We start from the raw sequence: 22,135 nt of genomic DNA, 5'->3' as shown, positions 1-22,135 counted from the left end.
AGCTAGGAATACTTCAGGGACTTTAATGTTGGGGTAGCTAGGAATACTTCAGGGACTTTAACATTGGGGGTAGCTAGGAATACTTCAGGGACTTTAATGTTGGGGTAGCTAGGAATACTTCAGGGACTTTAATGTTGGGGTAGCTAGGAATACTTCAGGGACTTTAATGTTGGGGGTAGCTAGGAATACTTCAGGGACTTTAATGTTGGGGTAGCTAGGAATACTTCAGGGACTTTAACGTTGGGGGTAGCTAGGAATACTTCAGGGACTTTAATGTTGGGGTAGCTAGGAATACTTCAGGGACTTTAACGTTGGGGTAGCTAGGAATACTTCAGGGACTTTAACGTTTTGGGGTAGCTAGGAATACTTCAGGGACTTTAATGTTGGGGGTAGCTAGGAATACTTCAAGGACAAGGAATACTTCAGGGACTTTAACGTTGGGGGTAGCTAGGAATACTTAGGGACTTTAATGTTGGGGTAGCTAGGAATACTTCAGGGACTTTAATGTTGGGGGTAGCTAGGAATACTCAGGGACTTTAATGTTGGGGTAGCTAGGAATACTTCAGGGACTTTAGGAATACTTCAGGGACTTTAGGAATACTTCAGGGATTTTAATGTTGGGGGTAGCTAGGAATACTTCAAGGACTAGGAATACTTCAGGGACTTTAACGTTGGGGGTAGCTAGGAATACTCAGGGACTTTAACGTTGGGGTAGCTAGGAATACTTCAGGGACTTTAGGAATACTTCAGGGATTTTAATGTTGGGGGTAGCTAGGAATACTCAGGGACTTTAACGTTGGGGGTAGCTAGGAATACTTCAGGGACTTTAACGTTGGGGGTAGTTAGACATAATTCAGGGTCAATATAAGAAGTACATTTCTCAATAAACATAAAATTAAAAGCTATTTATTTCCCACTTTTTAAGTTTTAAATTCAATGAAAATTTGAATGAATTATCTTAATTGGAATTGACCCCTGACATTTGGGAGGACAAGGATTCAAGGTACATGATCATCATCTACCAAAGATTTGAATTGGGAGGTGACACAGGTTAATAACAATGTGTGTGTGTTTGTGTGAGTGTGTGGTATAACACACACACACACACACACACACACACACACACACACACACACACACACACACACACACACACACACACACACACACACACACACACACACACACACACACACACACACACACACACACACACACACACTGCTGTTTAGGGCAGCTAGAGTGTGTGTGTGATGATTTTTCCGTGTAACATTGTAGTGTTGATTCAGTAATAGTTATTAACACTCAATGGTGTAGAAGAACTGTTAACAACCAAAGTTATTATTTACACTGGGTAGAGTAAAACAGCCACGCCAATCATTAGCATTTTCCCGGCAGGCTGCAATGCAGCTTGACTTTTAAGGATTGGTTTTAATATCTGTGTTTTTGCATGTGCATTGAGTAACCCAAAACAAGTGTTAAACAAATCAAAATATATTTAAGATTATTCAAAGTAGCCATCATTTGCCTTGATGACCGCTTTGCACAATCTTGGCATTCTCTCAACCAGTTTCATGAGGTAGTCACCTGGAATGCATTTCAACAGGTGTGCCTTGTTAAAAGCTAATTTGTGGAATTTCTTTCCTTGTTAAAACGTTTGAGCCAATCAGTTGTGTTGTGACAAGGTAGGGGTGGTATACAGAATAGAGCCCTATTTGGTAAAAGACCAAGTCCATGTTATGGCAAGAACAGCTCAAATAAGCAATGAGAAATGACAGTCCATCATTACTTTAAGACATGATGTCCATATGGAACATTTCAAGAACTTTGAAAGTTTCTTCAAGTGCAGTCACAGAAACAATCAAACGCTATGATGAAACTGGCTCTCATGAGGACCGCCACAGGAATGGAAGACCCAGAGTTACCTCTGCTGCAGAGGATAAGTTCATTAGAGTTACAAGCCTCAGAGATTGCAGCCCAAATAAACGCTTCACAGAGTTCAAGTAACAGACACATCTCAACATCAACTGTTCAGAGGAGACTGTGTGAATCAGGCCTTCGTGGTCGAATTGCCGCAAAGAAACCACTACTACTAAAGGACACCAATAATAAGAAGAGACTTGCTTGGGCCAAGAAACACGAGCAATGGACATTAGACCAGTGGAAATCTGTCTTTTGGTCTGGAGTCCAAATTTGCTGTGTCTTTGTGTGATGCAGAGTAGGTGAACGGATGATCTCTGCACGTGTGGTTTCCAACGTAAAGCATGCGGTAGGGAGGTGTGGGGGTGCTTTGCTGGGGACACTGTGATTTATTTAGAATTCAAGACACACTTAACCAGCATGGCTACCACAGCATTCTGCAGCGATACACCATCCCATCTGGTTTGCGCTTAGTGGGACTATCATTTGTTTTTCAACAGGACAATGACCCAAAACACCTCCAGGCTGTGTAAGGGCTATTTGACCAAGAAGGAGAGTGATGGAGTGCTGCATCAGATGACCTGGCCTCCACAATCACCCGACCTCAACCCAATTGAGATGGTTTGGGATGAGATAAACTGCAGAGTGAAGGAAAAGCAGCCAACAAGTGCTCAGCATATGTGGGAACTCCTTCAAGACTGTTGGAAAAGCATTCCAGGTGAAGCTGGTTGAGAGAATGCCGAGTGTGTGCAACGCTGTCATCAAGTCAAAGGGATTCTTCTACTTTGAAGAATCTCAAATATAAAATATATTTAGATTTGTTTAACACTTTTTTGGTCACTAAACAATTCTATGTGTTATTATACATGATATGTGTTATTTCATAGTTTTAATTTCTTCACTATTATGATGTAGAAAATAGTAAAACTGTACTTTTGACTGGTACTGAATGTAATGTATTGTCATAAAGTAAAATTTTAAAGATAACATTCGCCCCCTTATCTCACCTCATTTGCTCACATTGTATATAGACTTGTTTCTACTGTATTATTGACTGTATGTTTGTTTTACTCCATGTGTAACTCTGTGTTGTTGTATCTGTCGAACTGCTTTGCTTTATCTTGGCCAGGTCGCAATTGTAAATGAGAACTTGTTCTCAACTTGCCTACCTGGTTAAATAAAGGTGTTCTCAACTAGCCTACCTGGTTAAATAAAGGTGTTCTCAACTAGCCTACCTGGTTAAATAAAGGTGTTCTCAACTGGCCTACCTGGTTAAATAAAGGTGTTCTCAACTGGCCTACCTGGTTAAATAAAGGTGTTCTCAACTGGCCTACCTGGTTAAATAAAGGTGTTCTCAACTGGCCTACCTGGTTAAATAAAGGTGTTCTCAACTGGCCTACCTGGTTAAATAAAGGTGTTCTCAACTGGCCTACCTGGTTAAATAAAGGTGTTCTCAACTGGCCTACCTGGTTAAATAAAGGTGTTCTCAACTTGCCTACCTGGTTAAATAAAGGTGTTCTCAACTAGCCTACCTGGGTAAATAAAGGTGTTCTCAACTTGCCTACCTGGTTAAATAAAGGTGAAAAAAAGTAACTCTACAAGTCAATCAAAAAGAAAATGCACCATGGGAAATATGCAAATTAGGCTTTAAACCATACAGAACCATACAGAATAATAATAATAATAATAATAATAATAATAATATATAATATAATAATATAATAATAATAATATAATATATAATAATAATATATGCCATTTAGCAGACGCTTTTATTCAAAGCGACTTACAGTCATAACACTTACAGTGTTATTAACAACACCCAAAATGACTTACTGTAACAGTTACTGTAACAGTTACTGTAACAGTTACTGTAACAGTTACTGTAACAGTTACTGTAACAGTGCTAATCTGTTCCATTACAGAGTGTTCCATTAACACCCAAAATGACTTACTGTAACAGTTACTGTAACAGTGCTAATCTGTTCCATTACAGAGTGTTCCATTAACACCCAAAATGACTTACTGTAACAGTTACAGTAACAGTGCTAATCTGTTCCATTACAGAGTGTTCCATTAACACTCAAAATGTAACATTATAATCAGATTATGTTTTACACTCTGTAGAGTGGGACCATTTGTGATCTGAGGTAATTGTGTAAAATGAACTCTTTGAGTGTTGATTGAACACTGCAAAAATGCACTGTGAACGCACGCTCTGTGTGTGTGTGGTAGTCCTACCTGGTGGATGGATACAGTCTGGGAGAAGTGGGAGAATGTATTCCTACCTGGTGGATGGATACAGTCTGGGAGTCTGGGAGAAGTGGTAGTCCTACCTGGTGGATGGATACAGTCTGGGAGAAGTGGTATTCCTACCTGGTGGATGGATACAGTCTGGGAGAAGTGGGAGAAGTGGTATTCCTACCTGGTGGATGGATACAGTCTGGGAGTCTGGGAGAAGTGGTAGTCCTACCTGGTGGATGGATACAGTCTGGGAGAAGTGGTATTCCTACCTGGTGGATGGATACAGTCTGGGAGAAGTGGTATTCCTACCTGGTGGATGGATACAGTCTGGGAGAAGTGGGAGAAGTGGTATTCCTACCTGGTGGATGGATACAGTCTGGGAGAAGTGGTGTGTCCTACCGGGAGGATGGATACAGTCTGGGAGAAGTGGGAGAAGTGGTATTCCTACCTGGTGGATGGATACTGTCTGGGAGAAGTGGTATTCCTACCTGGAGGATGGATACAGTCTGGGAGAAGTGGGAGAAGTGGTATTCCTACCTGGAGGATGGATACTGTCTGGGAGAAGTGGTATTCCTACCTGGAGGATGGATACAGTCTGGGAGAAGTGGTATTCCTACCTGGTGGATGGATACAGTCTGGGAGAAGTGGTATTCCTACCTGGTGGATGGATACAGTCTGGGAGAAGTGGTATTCCTACCTGGTGGATGGATACAGTCTGGGAGAAGTGGTATTCCTACCTGGTGGATGGATACAGTCTGGGAGAAGTGGTATTCCTACCTGGAGGATGGATACAGTCTGGGAGAAGTGGGAGAAGTGGTATTCCTACCTGGAGGATGGATACAGTCTGGGAGAAGTGGTATTCCTACCTGGAGGATGGATACAGTCTGGGAGAAGTGGGAGAAGTGGTATTCCTACCTGGTGGATGGATACAGTCTGGGAGAAGTGGTATTCCTACCTGGTGGATGGAAACAGTCTGGGAGAAGTGGTATTCCTACCTGGAGGATGGATACAGTCTGGGAGAAGTGTTATTCCTACCTGCAGGATGGAAACAGTCTGGGAGAAGTGGTATTCCTACCTGGAGGATGGATACAGTCTGGGAGAAGTGTTATTCCTACCTGCAGGATGGATACAGTCTGGGAGAAGTGGTATTCCTACCTGGAGGATGGATACAGTCTGGGAGAAGTGGGAGAAGTGGTATTCCTACCTGGAGGATGGATACAGTCTGGGAGAAGTGGTATTCCTACCTGGAGGATGGATACAGTCTGGGAGAAGTGGGAGAAGTGGTATTCCTACCTGGTGGATGGATACAGTCTGGGAGAAGTGGTATTCCTACCTGGTGGATGGAAACAGTCTGGGAGAAGTGGTATTCCTACCTGGAGGATGGATACAGTCTGGGAGAAGTGTTATTCCTACCTGCAGGATGGAAACAGTCTGGGAGAAGTGGTATTCCTACCTGGAGGATGGATACAGTCTGGGAGAAGTGTTATTCCTACCTGCTGGATGGATACAGTCTGGGAGAAGTGGTATTCCTACCTGGAGGATGGATACAGTCTGGGAGAAGTGGTGCTGCTCCATTGTAGATGTGCTGTACAGGGCAGCTAGAGGATGGTCAAACTTCTGCAGGTAGGTGTTACTATACCCTCGATGGTCCAGATCATGACACAGACAGGCTATCAGCAGACCCTTCTTCTGTTGATGGGGGAGAGAATGGGGGAGAGAGGATAGGGGATGAGACAGAGAGGATGGGGTAGAGAGAAAGGATGGGGGCAGAGAGAGAGGATAGGGGGAGAGAGAGCGAGGATAGGGGAGAGAGAGCGAGGATAGGGGGAGAGAGAGAGCAAGGATAGGGGGAGAGAGAGAGGATGGGGTAGAGAGAAAGGATGGGGACAGAGAGAGAAGATAGGGGGAGAGAGAGCGAGGATAGGGGAGAGAGAGAGCAAGGATAGGGGGAGAGAGAGAGGATCGGGGCAGAGAGAGGATAGGGGGAGAGAGAGGGGATAGGGGAGAGAGAGGGGATAGGGGGGGAGAGAGGATAGGGGGAGAGAGAGGGGATAGGGGAGAGAGAGAGGATGGGGTAGAGAGAAAGGATGGGGACAGAGAGAGAAGATAGGGGGAGAGAGAGCGAGGATAGGGGAGAGAGAGCAAGGATAGGGGAGAGAGAGAGGATCGGGGAGAGAGAGGATAGGGGGAGAGAGAGGGGATAGGGGGAGAGAGAGAGAGGGGATAGGGGAGAGAGAGAGGATAGGGGAGAGAGAGGGGATAGGGGGGAGAGAGAGGGGATAGGGGAGAGAGAGAGGATAGGGGGAGAGAGAGACGATAGGGAGAGTGAGAGAGGATAGGGGGAGAGAGAGGATAGGGAGAGAGAGCAGATAGGGGGGAGAGAGAGATGATGGGGAGAGAGAGCGGATAGGGGGAGAGAGAGAGAGAGGATAGGGGGAGAGAGAGAGGATAGGGGAGAGATGAGAGGATAGGGGAGAGAGAGATAGGATAGGCAGAGACAGAGGATAGGGGGAGAGATAGGATAGGGGAGAGAGAGAGAGGATAGTGGGGAGAGAGAGAGGATGGGGGAGAGAGAGGGTAGGGAGAGAGAGAGGATGGGGGAGAGAGAGGGGGGGAGAGTGAGAGAGGATAGGGGGAGAGAGAGAGGATAGGGGGAGTGAGAGAGAATAGGGGGAGACAGAAAGGATGGGGAGAGAGAGAGGAAAGTGGGAGAGAGAGAGGATAGGGGGAGAGAGAGAGGATGGGGAGAGAGAGAGGGGATAGGGGAGAGAGAGGACGGGGAGAGAGAGGATAGGGGAGAGAGAGACAGGGAGAGGATAGGGGGAGAGGGAGAGGATAGGGGGAGAGAGGGAGAAGATAGGGGGAGAGAGAGGATATAGGGAGAGAGAGAGGGAGAGGGAGAGAGAGAGAGAGAGAGAGAGAGAGAGAGAGAGAGAGAGAGAGAGAGAGAGAGAGAGAGAGAGAGAGAGAGAGAGAGAGATAGATAGATAGATAGATAGATAGATAGATAGATAGATAGATAGATAGATAGGATAGGAGAAAGACAGAGGATGAGAGGAAAGGGGGGGAGAGAGAGGATGGGGAGAGAGAGAGGATAGGGGAGAGAGAGGGGATAGGGGAGAGAGAGAGAGGATAGGGGGAGAGAGAGAGGAAAGGCAGCAACATGATTTGACCCATCCAGATCATGATAAAAGTGAAAGCAATTACGCATGGATTGTCATCAACTGATTCTACACAGGGTGAATTCCATCTCAATTCTAGATATAAACTGACGTTCTTTAAAACCTCTTTAGGCTAGGGGGCAGTATTTTAATGTTTGGATGAAAAATGTGCCTAAAGTAAACTGCCTATTTCTCAGGCCTAGAAGCTAGAATATGCATATAATTGGCAGATAGGATAGAAAACACTCTAAAGTTTCCAAAACTGTCAAAATATTGTCTGTGAGTATAACAGATCTGATATTGCAGGCGAAAATCTGAGGAAAATCCATCCGGGAAGTGTTGTTTTTCTGAAACCTTTTCCATTGCAATCCTCCATTTAAAGGGATATTTACCAGATTCCTTTCCCTATGGCTTCCACAAGGTGTGAACACTCTTTAGACATAGTTTCAGGCTTTTATTCTGAAAAATGAGCGAGAATGATCACATCGCGTCAGTGGATAGCTAGGTGTCCTCAGACTTGTTCATGCGGGCGCCACTGGAGAGAGGCCTTTTCTCTCTCTCTCCTATTGAAAAGGCTACCGCCCGGTTGAAATATGATCAATTATCTATTGTAAAAACAACCTGAGGATTGATTATAAAAAAACATTTGACGTGTTTCTACGAACTTTACGGATACTATTTGGAATTTTCGTCTGCCCGTTGTGACCTGCACGAGCCTGTGGATTTCTGAACAAAACGCGCCAACCAAATGGAGGTTTTTGGAAATAAAAATAATCTTTATCGAACAAAACGAGCATTTATTGTGTAGCTGGGAGTGTCATGAGTGCAAACATACAAAGATCATCAAAGGTAAGCGATTCATTGTATTGCTTTATTGACTTTCTTGACCAATCTACATTGCTGTTTGTAATGTTTTGTCTGCTGAGAGACCTTACATAAACGCTTGGTTTGCTTTCACCGTTTCAGCTTTTTTTTAAATCTGACATGCAGGTGGATTAACAACAAGCTAAACTGTGTTTTGGTATATTGCACTTGTGATTTCATGAAAATTAAATATTTGTAGTAATTTAATTTGAATTTGGCGCTCTGCATGTTGACGAAATGATCCCACTAAAGGGATCTGTGCGCCAAGATTAAATGACTGAATTGGAATGGATTTGACAGCAACTTTAATCTTTCTGAACCGGGGAGACAATCAGACAGACAGACAGACAGACAGAGACGGACGGACGGATACAGTCAGGCGGGGAGACAAAACAGAGAGACAAACAGGCGAGCAGACAGACAGGCGGGCAGACAGACAGACAGACAGACAGACAGACAGACAGACAGACAGACAGACAGACAGACAGACAGACAGACAGACAGACAGACAGACAGACAGACAGACAGACAGAGAGAGAGAGAGAGAGAGAGAGAGAGAGAGAGAGAGAGACATACCTCTATCTCAGTGAAGATGCCGGTGGTCTTCTGCAGTATGGCGTACATACAGTGAGCCACGTTCACCGCATGTTTCCAGTTGTGGTAGGGAACACGCCGATAATTCTTCCTCACAGACATTGTGAACCTGCACAACTTCTCCAACTCAAAACTAGAAGGAGGAGGGGGGGAGTGAGAGAGAAGGGAGAGAAAGAGAGAGGATTGGGGAGAGGTAGGGAGAGGATAGGGAGAGAGGGAGAGAGAGAGGATGGGGGAGAGAGAGAGGATAGGTGGAGAGGTAGGGAGAGGATAGGGGTGAGAGAGAGGATGGGGAGAGATAGGGGAGAGGTAGGGAGAGGATAGGGGAGAGAGAGGGGGTGAGGAGAGAGAGAGGTTGGGGGAGAGGTAGGGAGAGGATGGGGAGAGAGAGAGGATGGGGGAGAGAGAGAGAGAGAGGATAGGGGGAGAGGAAGCAAGATGATAGGGGTGAGAGAGAGGATAGGGGGAGAGAGAGATGATGGGGGAGAGAGAGAGAGAGAGAGAGATAGAGAGGATGGGGGAGAGTGAGAGGATAGTGGGAGAGAGATAGAGGATAGGGGAGAGGAAGGGAGAGGATAGGGGGAGAGGAAGGGAGAGGATAGGGGTGTGAGAGAGGATGGGGGAGAGAGAGAGAGGATGGGGAGAGAAAGAGAGGATAGGGGAGAGGAAGGGAGAGGATAGGGGTGAGAGAGAGGATAGGGAAGAGAGAGAGAGGATGGGGAGAGATAGAGGATTGGGGGAGAGGTAGGGAGAGGATAGGAGAGAGAGAGAGGGGAGGGGGGAGAGGTAGGGAGAGGACAGGAGAGAGAGATAGAGGATAGGGGGAGAGGTAGGGAAAGGATAGGAGAGAGAGAGGGGAAGGGGGAGAGGTAGGGAGAGGATGGGGAGAGGTAGAGAGAGAGACAGCAACATGGTTAGACCCAACCAAAACATGAGAAAAGTGAAAGCATGGATGTCATCAACCGATTCTAAACAGGGAGGGGAGGAGAAAGAGAGCGGGAGAGAAAGAGAGAGAGAGGATTGGGGGAGAGTTAGGGAGAGGATGGGGAGGAGAGAGAGCGAGAGAAAGAGGGTCTGTGGTCATGTGCCTTTGGTCTAAAGAGCAAATTGCATCCTACAAGAAACCTGGTATAGAGGAGACGGACCCACTGGTTGCCCTCTAGGTTACAGAGTGCTGGTAGTCCCATCCACCACACTAACAGGTGGGTGGTATAGAGGAGATGGACCCACTGGTTGCCCTCTAGATAACAGAGTGCTGATAGTCCCATACACTACCAGGTGTGAAACAGGGAAGAGCAGACCCACTGGTTTCCCTCTAGGTTACAGAGTGCTGGTAGTCCCATCCACCACACTAACAGGTGGGTGGTATAGAGGAGATGGACCCACTGGTTGTCCTCTAGGTTACAGAGTGCTGGTAGTCCCATCCACCACACTACCAGGTGGGTGGTATAGAGGAGATGGACCCACTGGTTGCCCTCTAGGTTACAGAGTGCTGGTAGTCCCATCCATCACACTACCAGGTGGGTGGTATAGAGGAGATGGACCCACTGGTTTCCCTCTAGGTTACAGAGTGCTGGTAGTCCCATCCACCACACTAACAGGTGGGTGGTATAGAGGAGACGGACCCACTGGTTGTCCTCTAGGTTACAGAGAGCTGGTAGTCCCATCCACCAAACTACCAGGTGGGTGGTATAGAGGAGATGGACCCACTGGTTTCCCTCTAGGTTACAGAGTGCTGGTAGTCCCATCCACTACCAGGTGTGAAACAGGGAAGAGCAGACCCACTGGTTTCCCTCTAGGTTACAGAGAGCTGGCAGTCCCATCCACTACCAGGTGTGAAACAGGGAAGAGCAGACCCACTGGTTGCCCTCTAGGTTACAGAGTGCTGGTAGTCCAGGGAAGAGCAGACCCACTGGTTTCCCTCTAGGTTACAGAGCGCTGGTAGTCCAGGGAAGAGCAGACCCACTGGTTGCCCTCTAGGTTACAGAGTGCTGGTAGTCCAGGGAAGAGCAGACCCACTGGTTTCCCTCTACTAAGGTTTGAGTAGAGACCAGTACCTCACAGAGGGCTATGGTTTGAGTAGAGACCAGTACCTCACAGAGAGGGCTAAGGTTTGAGTAGAGACCAGTATCTCACAGAGAGGGCTAAGGTTTGAGTAGAGACCAGTACCTCACAGAGGGCTAAGGTTTGAGTAGAGACCAGTACCTCACAGAGGGCTAAGGTTTGAGTAGAGACCAGTACCTCACAGAGGGCTAAGGTTTGAGTAGAGACCAGTACCTCACAGAGAGGGCTAAGGTTTGAGTAGAGACCAGTACCTCACAGAGGGCTAAGGTTTGAGTAGAGACCAGTACCTCACAGAGGGCTAAGGTTTGAGTAGAGACCAGTACCTCACAGAGGGCTAAGGTTTGAGTAGATCAGTACCTCACAGAGAGGGCTAAGGTTTGAGTAGAGACCAGTACTTCACAGAGAGGGCTAAGGTTTGTGTAGAGACCAGTACCTCACAGAGAGGGCTAAGGTTTGAGTAGAGACCAGTACCTCACAGAGAGGGCTAAGTTTTGAGTAGAGACCAGTACCTCACAGAGGGCTAAGGTTTGAGTAGAGACCAGTACCTCAGAGAGGGCTAAGGTTTGAGTAGAGACCAGTACCTCACAGAGAGGGCTAAGGTTTGAGTAGAGGCTGTTGAGTACATTGTTGAATCTTTTAACCATGCCACGTGGTGAAACTCTGAGACTGTCGATACCGACAGAATAAGAAAAAACTTTTTGATACTAATTACTAGTCTGCAGCTACAAGGAATTCTGAACTACCATTCTGAGACAGAGGGCGGACAAGAACATTTCTGAAAAGTTACTCTGAAACATCTATCAAACAAGAACATTTCTGAATGGTACTCTGAACTATCCATTCTAACCACGGCAGACAGAGGGCGGACAAACATCTACAAGAACATTTCTGAATGGTACTCTGAACTATCCATTCTAACCACGGCAGACAGAGGGCGGACAAACATCTACAAGAACATTTCTGAAAAGTTACTCTGAACTATCCATTCTAACCACGGCAGAGAGAGGGGGCGGACAAACATCTACAAGAACATTTCTGAAATGGGACTCTGAAGATTCCATTCTAACCACGAGAGACGATCAGATGAACTCTCCAACAGAAAGACGGACGATTCCAACTGAGATCACGACGACACACTGAGCAATTGAGTGAGCGTTCATGTGCAAAGGATTGGCATTTCAATTGTTATAATTCTCAACTCTGTAGTGACTCACATGCGTAATTCCCGCCTTTCTCAGTCGACCCCCATTTCCCTTTTGTCCACCAAGCCGCGATACCAGTTTATCCCACTAGGGAAACTCCGCTATCGGTTCCTTGTAACTAACTATATATACATAACTATATAACTATATAACTATATATACATAACTATATAACTATATAACTATATAACTATATAACTACATAACTACATAACTACATAACTATATAACTATATAACTATATAACTATATAACTATATAACTACATAACTATATAACTATATAACTATATAACTATATAACTACATAACTACATAACTACATAACTATATAACTACATAACTACATAACTACATAACTACATAACTACATAACTATATAACTATATAACTATATAACTACATAACTATAATAATAACTATATAACTATATAACTATATAACTATATAACTATATATAAACATAATATAACTATATAACTATATAACTACATAACTACATAACTACATAACTACATAACTATATAACTACTATATATAAACATATATAACTATATAACTATATAACTATATAACTATATAACTACATAACTATATAACTATATAACTACATAACTACATAACTATAACTATATAACTACATAACTATATAACTATATAACTATATAACTACATAACTACATAAACATATATAACTATATAACTATATAACTACATAACTACATAACTACATAACTACATAACTATATAACTATATAACTATATAACTATATAACTACATAACTATATAACTATATAACTACATAACTACATAACTACATAATAACTACATAACTATATAACTATATAACTATATAACTATATAACTATATAACTATATAACTACATAACTATATAACTATATAACTATATAACTATATAACTACTATATAACTATATAACTACTATATAACTATATAACTACATAACTATATAACTATATAACTACATAACTATATAACTATATAACTATATAACTATATAACTATATAACTATATAACTATATAATACATAACTACATAACTACATAACTACATAACTATATAACTACATAACTATATAACTACTATAAACTATATAACTATATAACTATATAATATAACTATAACTATATAACTACATAACTACATAACTAACATAACTACATAACTATATAACTACATAACTATATAACTATATAACTATATAACTATATAACTATATAACTATATAACTATATAACTATATAACTATATAACTACATAACTACATAACTATAACTACATAACTACATAACTACATAACTATATAACATAACTACATAACTACATAACTACATAAACTAACTATAACTATATAACTATATAACTATATAACTATATAACTATATAACTATATAACTATATAACTAATATAACTACTATATAACTATATAAATATAACTATATAATATAACTACATAACTATATAACTACATAACTATATAACTATATAACTACATAACTATATAACTATATAACTATATAACTATATAACTACTATATAACTATATAACTACATAACTATATAACTATATAACTACATAACTATATAACATAACTACATAACTATATAACTATATAACTATATAACTATATAACTATATAACTATATAACTATATAACTATATAACTATATAACTATATAATATATATAACTACATAACTAACTATATAACTATATAACTATATAACTATATAACTATATAACTATATAACTATATAACTATATAACTATATAACTATATAACTATATAACTATATAACTACTATATAACTATATAACTATATAACTACTATATAACTATATAACTACATAAACTAATACATAACTAATATAACTATATAATATAATATAACTATATATATAACTATATAACTATATAACTATATAACTATATAACTATATAACTATATATATAACTACATAACTATATAACTATATAACTATATAACTATATAACTATATAACTATATAACTATATAACTATATAACTACTAACTATAACTATATAACTATATAACTATATAACTATATAACTATATAACTATATAACTATATAACTATATAACTATATAACTACATAACTATATAACTATATAACTATATAACTATATAACTATATAACTACATAACTATATAACTATATAACTATATAACTATATAACTACATAACTATATAACTACATAACTATATAACTATATAACTATATAACTATATAACTATATAACTATATAACTACATAACTATATAACTATATAACTACATAACTATATAACTATATAACTATATAACTACATCTACTGTCTGTTTGTTTGTTTATGCATTTCTCTTATTATTTAGTTTGTAAATCAATTATTTAAGACAATTAATGTATGGATGACTCATAGTGAAGACTGGGTTCGTGCAGATAACCAACAATTTACGACGTTTGGAATGGGACTAACGTGAGGTAAAGGATAATTCATTAATTAGAAAACTAATTGATCAGATACTAAAATATCTGAAGAGTTATATTAGGAAAATTATAACTTTGTAATCTAAATATTTTCCTTGGTCCCCCGACCTCCTAGTTAATTACAGTTACATGATTTAGTTAGTTTAATCACGTAATAATAATTACAGAGAATTTATTTGATAAAAATAAGTCTTCAGTTGAATGATGCCAAAGACACGACAGGCCATAGTAGCGAAGTAATTACAAATTTAGCAAATGAACACTGGAGTGATAGATGTGCAGATGATGATGTGCAAGTAGAGATACTGGGGTGCAAAAGAGCAGAAAAGTAAATAAAAACAATATGGGGATGAGGTAGGTAGATTGGATGGGCTATTTACAGATGGGCTGTGTATAGCTGCAGCGATCGGTAAGCTGCTCAGATTGCTGATGCTTAAAGTTAGTGAGGGAGGTATAAGTCTCCAACTTCAGTGATTTTTGCAATTTGTTCCAGTCATTCGTCCCCTATCCTCAGACCTAACCCACTCTATTAAACTTGTCAAAACAGGAACAGAGAAAACAAATGTCCTCATGTGTGCTACCTATATCCCTCCAATAGAATTTCCATACTTTAAAGATGACAGCTTCTCCATCCTAGAAGAGGAGATCAACAATTTCCAGGCCCAGGGACATGTACTAGTCTGTGGTGACCTAATTGCCAGAACTGGACAAGAACCTGACACCCTCAGCACACAGGGGGACAAACACCTGCCTGCAGGTGACAGCATTCCCTCCCCATATGCCCCCCTAGGCACAACTATGACAACATAACCAACAAAAATAGGTCACAACTCCTGCAGCTCTGTTGCATGCTGGGTATGTACATAGTCAATGGTAGGCTTTGAGGGGACTCCTATGGTAGGTACACCTATAGCTCATCTCTTGGCAGTAGTACTGTAGACTACTTTATCACTGACCTCAACCCAGAGTCTCTCAGAGCGTTCACAGTCAGCCCACTGACCTCAACCCAGAGTCTCTCAGAGCGTTCACATTCAGCCCACTGACCTCAACCCAGAGTCTCTCAGAGCGTTCACAGTCAGCCCACTGACACCCCTATCAGACCACAGCAGAATCACAGTCTACTGAAACAGAGCAATAATCAATCATGAGGCATCAAAGCCAAAGGAACTGAGTAACATTAAGAAATGCTATAGATGGAAGGAATGTTGTGTGGAAACCTAACAAAAAAACTTTTAGTCAACAACAAATTCAATCCCTTTTAGACAACTTCCTGGACAAAATGTTTCACTGTGAAGGTGAAGGTGTAAACTTGGCAGTAGAAAACCTAAACAGCCTATTTGACCTCTCAGCTTCCTATCAAATCTAAAAATCTAAAATCTATCAAATATAAACATTTCAAGCAGACAACCGAAGAAAATGAACAACAATGACAAATGGTTTGATGAAGAAGGCAAAAACCTAAGAAAGAAATTGAGAAACCTGTTCAACCAACAACATAGAGACCCGGAAAACCTGAGTCTTCGCCTTCACTATGGTGAATCACTAAAACAATACAGAAATACACTACGGAAAAAGAAGGAACAGCATGTCAGAAATCAGCTCAATGTAACTGAAGAATCCATAGAATCTAATCACTTTTGGGAAAATTGGAAAAAACTAAACGAAGAGTTATCTATCCAAAACGGAGACGTACGGATAAACCAATTCTCCAATCTTTTGGCTCTATAACAAAGAACTAACAGCAAAAACATATACATGATCAAATACAAATCTTAGAATCAGCTATTAACCTGTCAGTGCTAGGGCTGTTTACTGCCCCTACTGGAGGAATTTGGTGCCCTTATTAAACAGGATAAATTTTTGTCAGAAGTTGCTAATATATGCATATAAAACATATTATCGAATAGAAAACACTCTAAAGCTTCTAAAACCGTTTAAATGTTGTCTCTATGTAAAGCAGAACTGTCAGGGCATGCATTCTCCCAAATCTCTTGTCATGATAAAAGTTGGCCCAACTTTGACGTCATCGCAAACACCCTTCCCAAACAGTTACAGCTCTGGGAACAGTTCCTACGTGTTCAGCGCGATCCCTGCTTTCAATGGGGCTTCTCATTGTGAGAATCACGCGCTCACGAGACGTTGAGCGTGCCGAAAGGTCTCGGTCACGCGAAAAAACAGGTCACTTTTATGCGCGCTCTGGTCAAGTCCTGTCTTTTTTCCAAGATCGATTGAACTATGCCTGTGTTTCTGTTCATCCTCACAATTGCTGTACACCTTTATAACATGTTAAAGCTTGATTATGAAGTTAGTTTGACAAGTTTACTCGACATATAATATGTAAGTTCGAAGTTTTGGTGCGCATCCACTTGACTTTTGGCTACATTTTGACCAAAATGTGTAGTTTTTGAGAACCGAAAGACGCAGACTTGAAAACTAAATGCTGTTTTGGTAAGTATAATCCCTTCCAGGTCTTTTGATGGAAGAACAGCAAAGGTAAGGGAATATTTATGTGGTAAATTTGGGTTTCTGTCGACTCCAAGATAGAGGAGCCAGAATGCTACATTTGGAGCGCCGACTCCTAGTATAGCCTAGTGAACGCAACCCGTAACGTTAAAAATAAATGTAACACAGCGATTGCATTTAGAAGAAGTGTATCTTCCTATACATATGTAGAACATGCATATTTAGTCAAAGTTTATGATGTGTATTCCTTGTTAGCTGACGTTATCTGCCGGAGCTATCGTCATTTCTCCTGACATTTTAGTAGCATTTTTTGAACGATGCCTCATTGTAAACAGAGATTTATTGATATATATTGCAGATTATTGAAAAAAAAATGAATGTACTGTGTAACATGTTATATTACTGTCATCTGATGAAGATTTCAAAAGTTTAGTGAAATGATTCTTCTTTTAATCCTGCGTTTGTTGATTGCATATTTTTTCCTACTTGGCTATGCAAATGAGCTATGTCTGCGGTGGTGGTTTGACATAAATATGTGCTATGTTTTCGCCGTAAAACATTTTAGAAATCTGACTTGCTGGGTAGATAAACAACTTGTTTAGCTTTCATTTGAGCTATTGGACTTGTTAATGTGTGGAGGTTAAATATTTTTAGGAATATTCTTGCGTTCCATGGCGCCACATTCCAGTTGAGGGTGTGGGGGGGGGGGGGTCCCAGCTGGGAACGGGTGTCCCCAACAGGGGGACACCTGAGACTACCAGAACCTACTGTATTCTCCAAATACCTTGAATGAGCTATCAGATAAAATATAAACACTTCAACCCAAAAAGGCCTGTGGGTGGATGGCATCCTCAATGAAATGATCAAATATACAGAACAAAAATTAAAATAGGTTTTTACTTAAACTCTTTAACATCATCCTCAGCTCTGGCATCTTCCCCAATATTTGGAACCAAGGACTAATCACTCAAATCCACAAAAGTGGAGACAAATTTGACATCAATAACTATATGCGTCAACAGTAACCTTGGAAAAATCCTCTGCATTATCATTAACAGCAGACTTGTACATTTCCTCAGTGAAAACAATGTACTGAGCAAATGTCAAATTTGCTTTTTACCAAATTACCGTACGACAGACCACGTATTCACCCTGCAAATTGACAAACAAACAAACCAAAACAAAGGCAAAGTCTTCTCATGCTTTGTTGATAAAAATAAAAAAAAGCTTTTGACTCAATTTGGCATGAGGGTCTGCTATACAAACTGATGGAAAGTGGTGTTGGGGGTAAAACATACAACATTATAAAATCCCTGTAGACAAACAACAAGTATGTGGTTGTAATTGGCAAAAAACACCATAATTTGCAAATAAATTAATTTAAAATCCTACAATGTGATTTTCTCGATTTTTTTTCTCATTTTGTCTGTCATAGTTGAAGTGTACCTATGATGAAAATTACAGGCCTCTCTCATATTTTTAAGTGGGAGAACTTGCACAACTGGTGGCTGACTAAATACTTTTTTGCCCCACTATAACAAAGCCATTACATACAGAGAGATGAAGCTGGAGAAGAGTCCTGGGGCTCTGTTCACAAACACACCCCACAGGGCCTCAGGCCAGCAACAAAATTAGACCCAACCAAATCATGAGAAAACTAAAAGATAATTACTTGACAAATTGGAAAGAATTTACAAAAACGCAGAGCAAACTAGAATGCTATTTGGCCGAAACAGAGAGTACACAGCGGCAGAATACCTGACCACTGTGACTGACCCAAAATTAAGGAAAGCTTTGACTATGTACGGACTCAGTGAGCATAGCCTTGCTATTGAGAAAGGCCACCGTAGGCAGACATGGCTCTCAAGAGAAGACAGGTTATGTGCTCACCGCCCACAAAATGAGGTGGAAACTGAGCTGCACTTCCTAACCTCCTGCCCAATGTATGACCATATTAGAGAAACATATTTCCCTCAGATTACACAGATCCACAAATAATTTGAAAACAAACCCAATTTTGATAAACTCCCACATCTACTGGGTGAAATTCCACAGTGTGACATCACAGCAGCAAGATTTGTGACCTGTTGCCACAAGAAAAGGGCAACCAGTGAAGAACAAACACCATTGTAAATACAACCCATATTGATATTCCTTAATATACTTGAACTCTAGCAAGAGAGAGAGAGAGAGAGAGAGAGAGAGAGAGAGAGAGAGAGAGAGAGAGAGAGAGAGAGAGAGAGAGAGAGAGAGAGAGAGAGAGAGAGAGAGAGAGAGAGAGAGAGAGAGAGAGAGAGAGAGAGAGAGAGAGACAGAGAGAGAGAGAGAGAGAGAGGTAAAGTATTGTAGAGGAATAGTATTCATCCTGTTCTATGGATATATATGACTCAGTTAATTTATGTTAGAGTCTATGGGTATATATGACTCAGTTAATTTATGTTAGAGTCTATGGGTATATATGACTCAGTTAATTTATCTTAGAGTCTATGGGTATATATGACTCAGTTAATTTATCTTAGAGTCTATGGGTATATATGACTCAGTTAATTTATGTTAGAGTCTATGGGTATATATGACTCAGTTAATTTATCTTAGAGTCTATGGGTATATATGACTCAGTTAATTTATGTTAGAGTCTATGGGTATATATGACTCAGTTAATTTATCTTAGAGTCTATGGGTATATATGACTCAGTTAATTTATGTTAGAGTCTATGGGTATATATGACTCAGTTAATTTATCTTAGAGTCTATGGGTATATATGACTCAGTTAATTTATCTTAGAGTCTATGGGTATATTTGACTAAGTTAATTTCCCTGATGACAAGCAGCTGTAAATGTCCCAGAGGACACATACGTACCTGGTCTCTCCACATGAGTTGTGGACCATGTATACAAAGACAGCCGGCCACAGCTCCTCAAACTGACTAATGTCAAAATGAAACCTGGAGAAGGGAGGGAGAGAGGGTAGGAAGGACAGACAGGGTAGGAGGGAGAGAGGGTAGGGGGGAGAGACAGGGTAGGGGGGAGAGAGGGTAGGGGAGAGACAGGGTAGGAGGGAGAGAGGGTAGGAAGGAGAGACAGGGTAGGAGGGAGAGAGGGTAGGGGAGAGACAGAGTAGGAGGGAGAGAGGGTAGGAAGGAGAGACAGGGTAGGGGGAGAGAGGGTAGGGGAGAGACAGGGTAGGAGGGAGAGAGGGTAGGAAGGAGAGACAGGGTAGGAGGGAGAGAGGGTAGGAAGGAGAGACAGGGTAGGAGGGAGAGGCAGGGTAGGAGGGAGAGAGGGTAGGAGAGAGAGGAGGAAGAGAGGGTAGGAGGGAGAGGAGGGAGAGAGGATAGGAGGGAAAGAGGGTAGAAGGGAGAGGCAGGGTAGGAGGGAGAGGGGTAGGGGGGAGAGGAGAGAGAAAGGGTAGAGGGAGAGGAGGGAGGGAGGGTAGGATGGAGAGGAGGAAGAGAGGGTAGGAGGGAGAGGAGGGAGAGAGGATAGGAGGGACAGAGGGTAGGAGGGAGAGGCAGGGTAGGAGGGAGAGGGGTAGGGGGGATGAGAGAGAAAGGGTAGAGGGAGAGGAGGGAGGGAGGGTAGAGGGAGAGGAGGGAGAGAAAGAGGGAGAGGAGGGAGAGAGGGTAGAGGGAGAGGAGGGAGGGTAGAGGGAGAGGAGGGAGGGAGGGTAGAGGGAGAGGAGGGAGGGTAGAGGGAGAGGAGGGAGGGAGGGTAGAGGGAGAGGAGGGAGGGATGGTAGAGGGAGAGGAGAGAGGGAGGGTAGAGGGAGAGGAGGGAGGGAGGGTAGAGGGAGAGGAGGGAGAGAGGGTAGAGGGAGAGGAGGGAGGGAGGGTAGAGGGAGAGGAGAGAGGGAGGTTAGAGGGAGAGGAGGGAGGGAGGGTAGAGGGAGAGGAGGGAGGGAGGGTAGAGGGAGAGGAGGGAGGGAGGGTAGAGGGAGAGGAGGGAGGGAGGGTAGGATGGAGAGGAGGAAGGGAGGGTAGAGGGAGAGGAGGGAGGGAGGGTAGAGGGAGAGGAGGGAGAGAAAGAGGGAGAGGAGGGAGGGAGGGTAGAGGGAGAGGAGGGAGGGAGGGTAGAGGGAGAGGAGGGAGGGAGGGTAGAGGGAGAGGAGGGAGGGTAGAGGGAGAGGAGGGAGGGAGGGTAGAGGGAGAGGAGGGAGGGTAGAGGGGAGAGGAGGGAGGGAGGGTAGAGGGAGAGGGAGGGAGGGAGGGTAGAGGGAGAGGAGGGAGGGTAGAGGGAGAGGAGGGAGGGAGGGTAGAGGGAGAGGAGGGAGGGAGGGTAGAGGGAGAGGAGGGAGGGTAGAGGGGAGGAGGGAGGGAGGGTAGAGGGAGAGGAGGGAGGGTAGAGGGAGAGGAGGGAGGGAGGGTAGAGGGAGAGGAGGGAGGGAGGGTAGAGGGAGAGGAGGGAGAGAGGGTAGAGGGAGAGGAGGGAGGGAGGGTAGAGGGAGAGGAGGGAGGGAGGGTAGAGGGAGAGGAGGGAGAGAGGGTAGAGGGAGAGGAGGGGAGAGGGTAGAGGGAGAGGAGGGAGGGAGGGTAGAGGGAGAGGAGGGAGGGAGGGTAGAGGGAGAGGAGGGAGAGGAGGGAGAGAGGGTAGAGGGAGAGGAGGGGAGAGGGTAGAGGGAGAGGAGGAAGGGAGGGTAGAGGGAGAGGAGGGAGAGGGTAGAGGGAGAGGAGGGACGGAGGGTAGAGGGAGAGGAGGGAGAGAGGGTAGAGGGAGAGGAGGGAGAGGAGGGAGAGAGGGTAGAGGGAGAGGAGGGAGAGAGGGTAGAGGGAGATGAGGGAGGGAGGGTAGAGGGAGAGGAGGGAGAGAGGGTAGAGGGAGAGGAGGGAGGGAGGGTAGAGGGAGAGGAGGGAGAGAGGGTAGAGGGAGAGGAGGGAGAGGAGGGAGAGAGGGTAGAGGGAGAGGAGGGAGAGAGGGTAGAGGGAGAGGAGGGAGAGGAGGGAGGGAGGGTAGAGGGAGAGGAGGGAGGGAGGGTAGAGGGAGAGGAGGGAGGGAGGGTAGAGGGAGAGGAGGGAGGGAGGGTAGAAGGAGAGGAGGGAGAGGAGGGAGAGGGGTAGGGGGAGAGGGGGAGGGAGGGTAGAGGGAGAGGAGGGAGGGAGGGTAGAGGGA

At 43.0% G+C, this 22,135-nt stretch overlaps 1 protein-coding gene across 1 annotated transcript in view; it reads right to left on the bottom strand.

Moving 5' to 3' along the window:
• Positions 1-22,135, bottom strand: part of LOC124039064 (cAMP and cAMP-inhibited cGMP 3',5'-cyclic phosphodiesterase 10A-like) — an 85,717-nt gene that overhangs the window by 8,295 nt on the left and 55,287 nt on the right. The window contains exons 14-16 of the mRNA XM_046354944.1: positions 19,891-19,974; positions 8,766-8,916; positions 5,698-5,853 (exon numbers count right to left, since the gene is read on the bottom strand). Of these exons, the coding sequence (XP_046210900.1) occupies positions 5,698-5,853; positions 8,766-8,916; positions 19,891-19,974 (391 nt within the window). The remainder of the gene's footprint in view (positions 1-5,697; positions 5,854-8,765; positions 8,917-19,890; positions 19,975-22,135) is intronic.

Source organism: Oncorhynchus gorbuscha, linkage group LG07 (genome assembly GCF_021184085.1).
Source record: "Oncorhynchus gorbuscha isolate QuinsamMale2020 ecotype Even-year linkage group LG07, OgorEven_v1.0, whole genome shotgun sequence".
NCBI classification, from domain to species: Eukaryota; Metazoa; Chordata; class Actinopteri; order Salmoniformes; family Salmonidae; genus Oncorhynchus; species Oncorhynchus gorbuscha.
The sequence above is the reverse complement of the archived record's forward strand: the minus strand, read 5'-3'. Positions and strand labels throughout refer to the sequence as shown.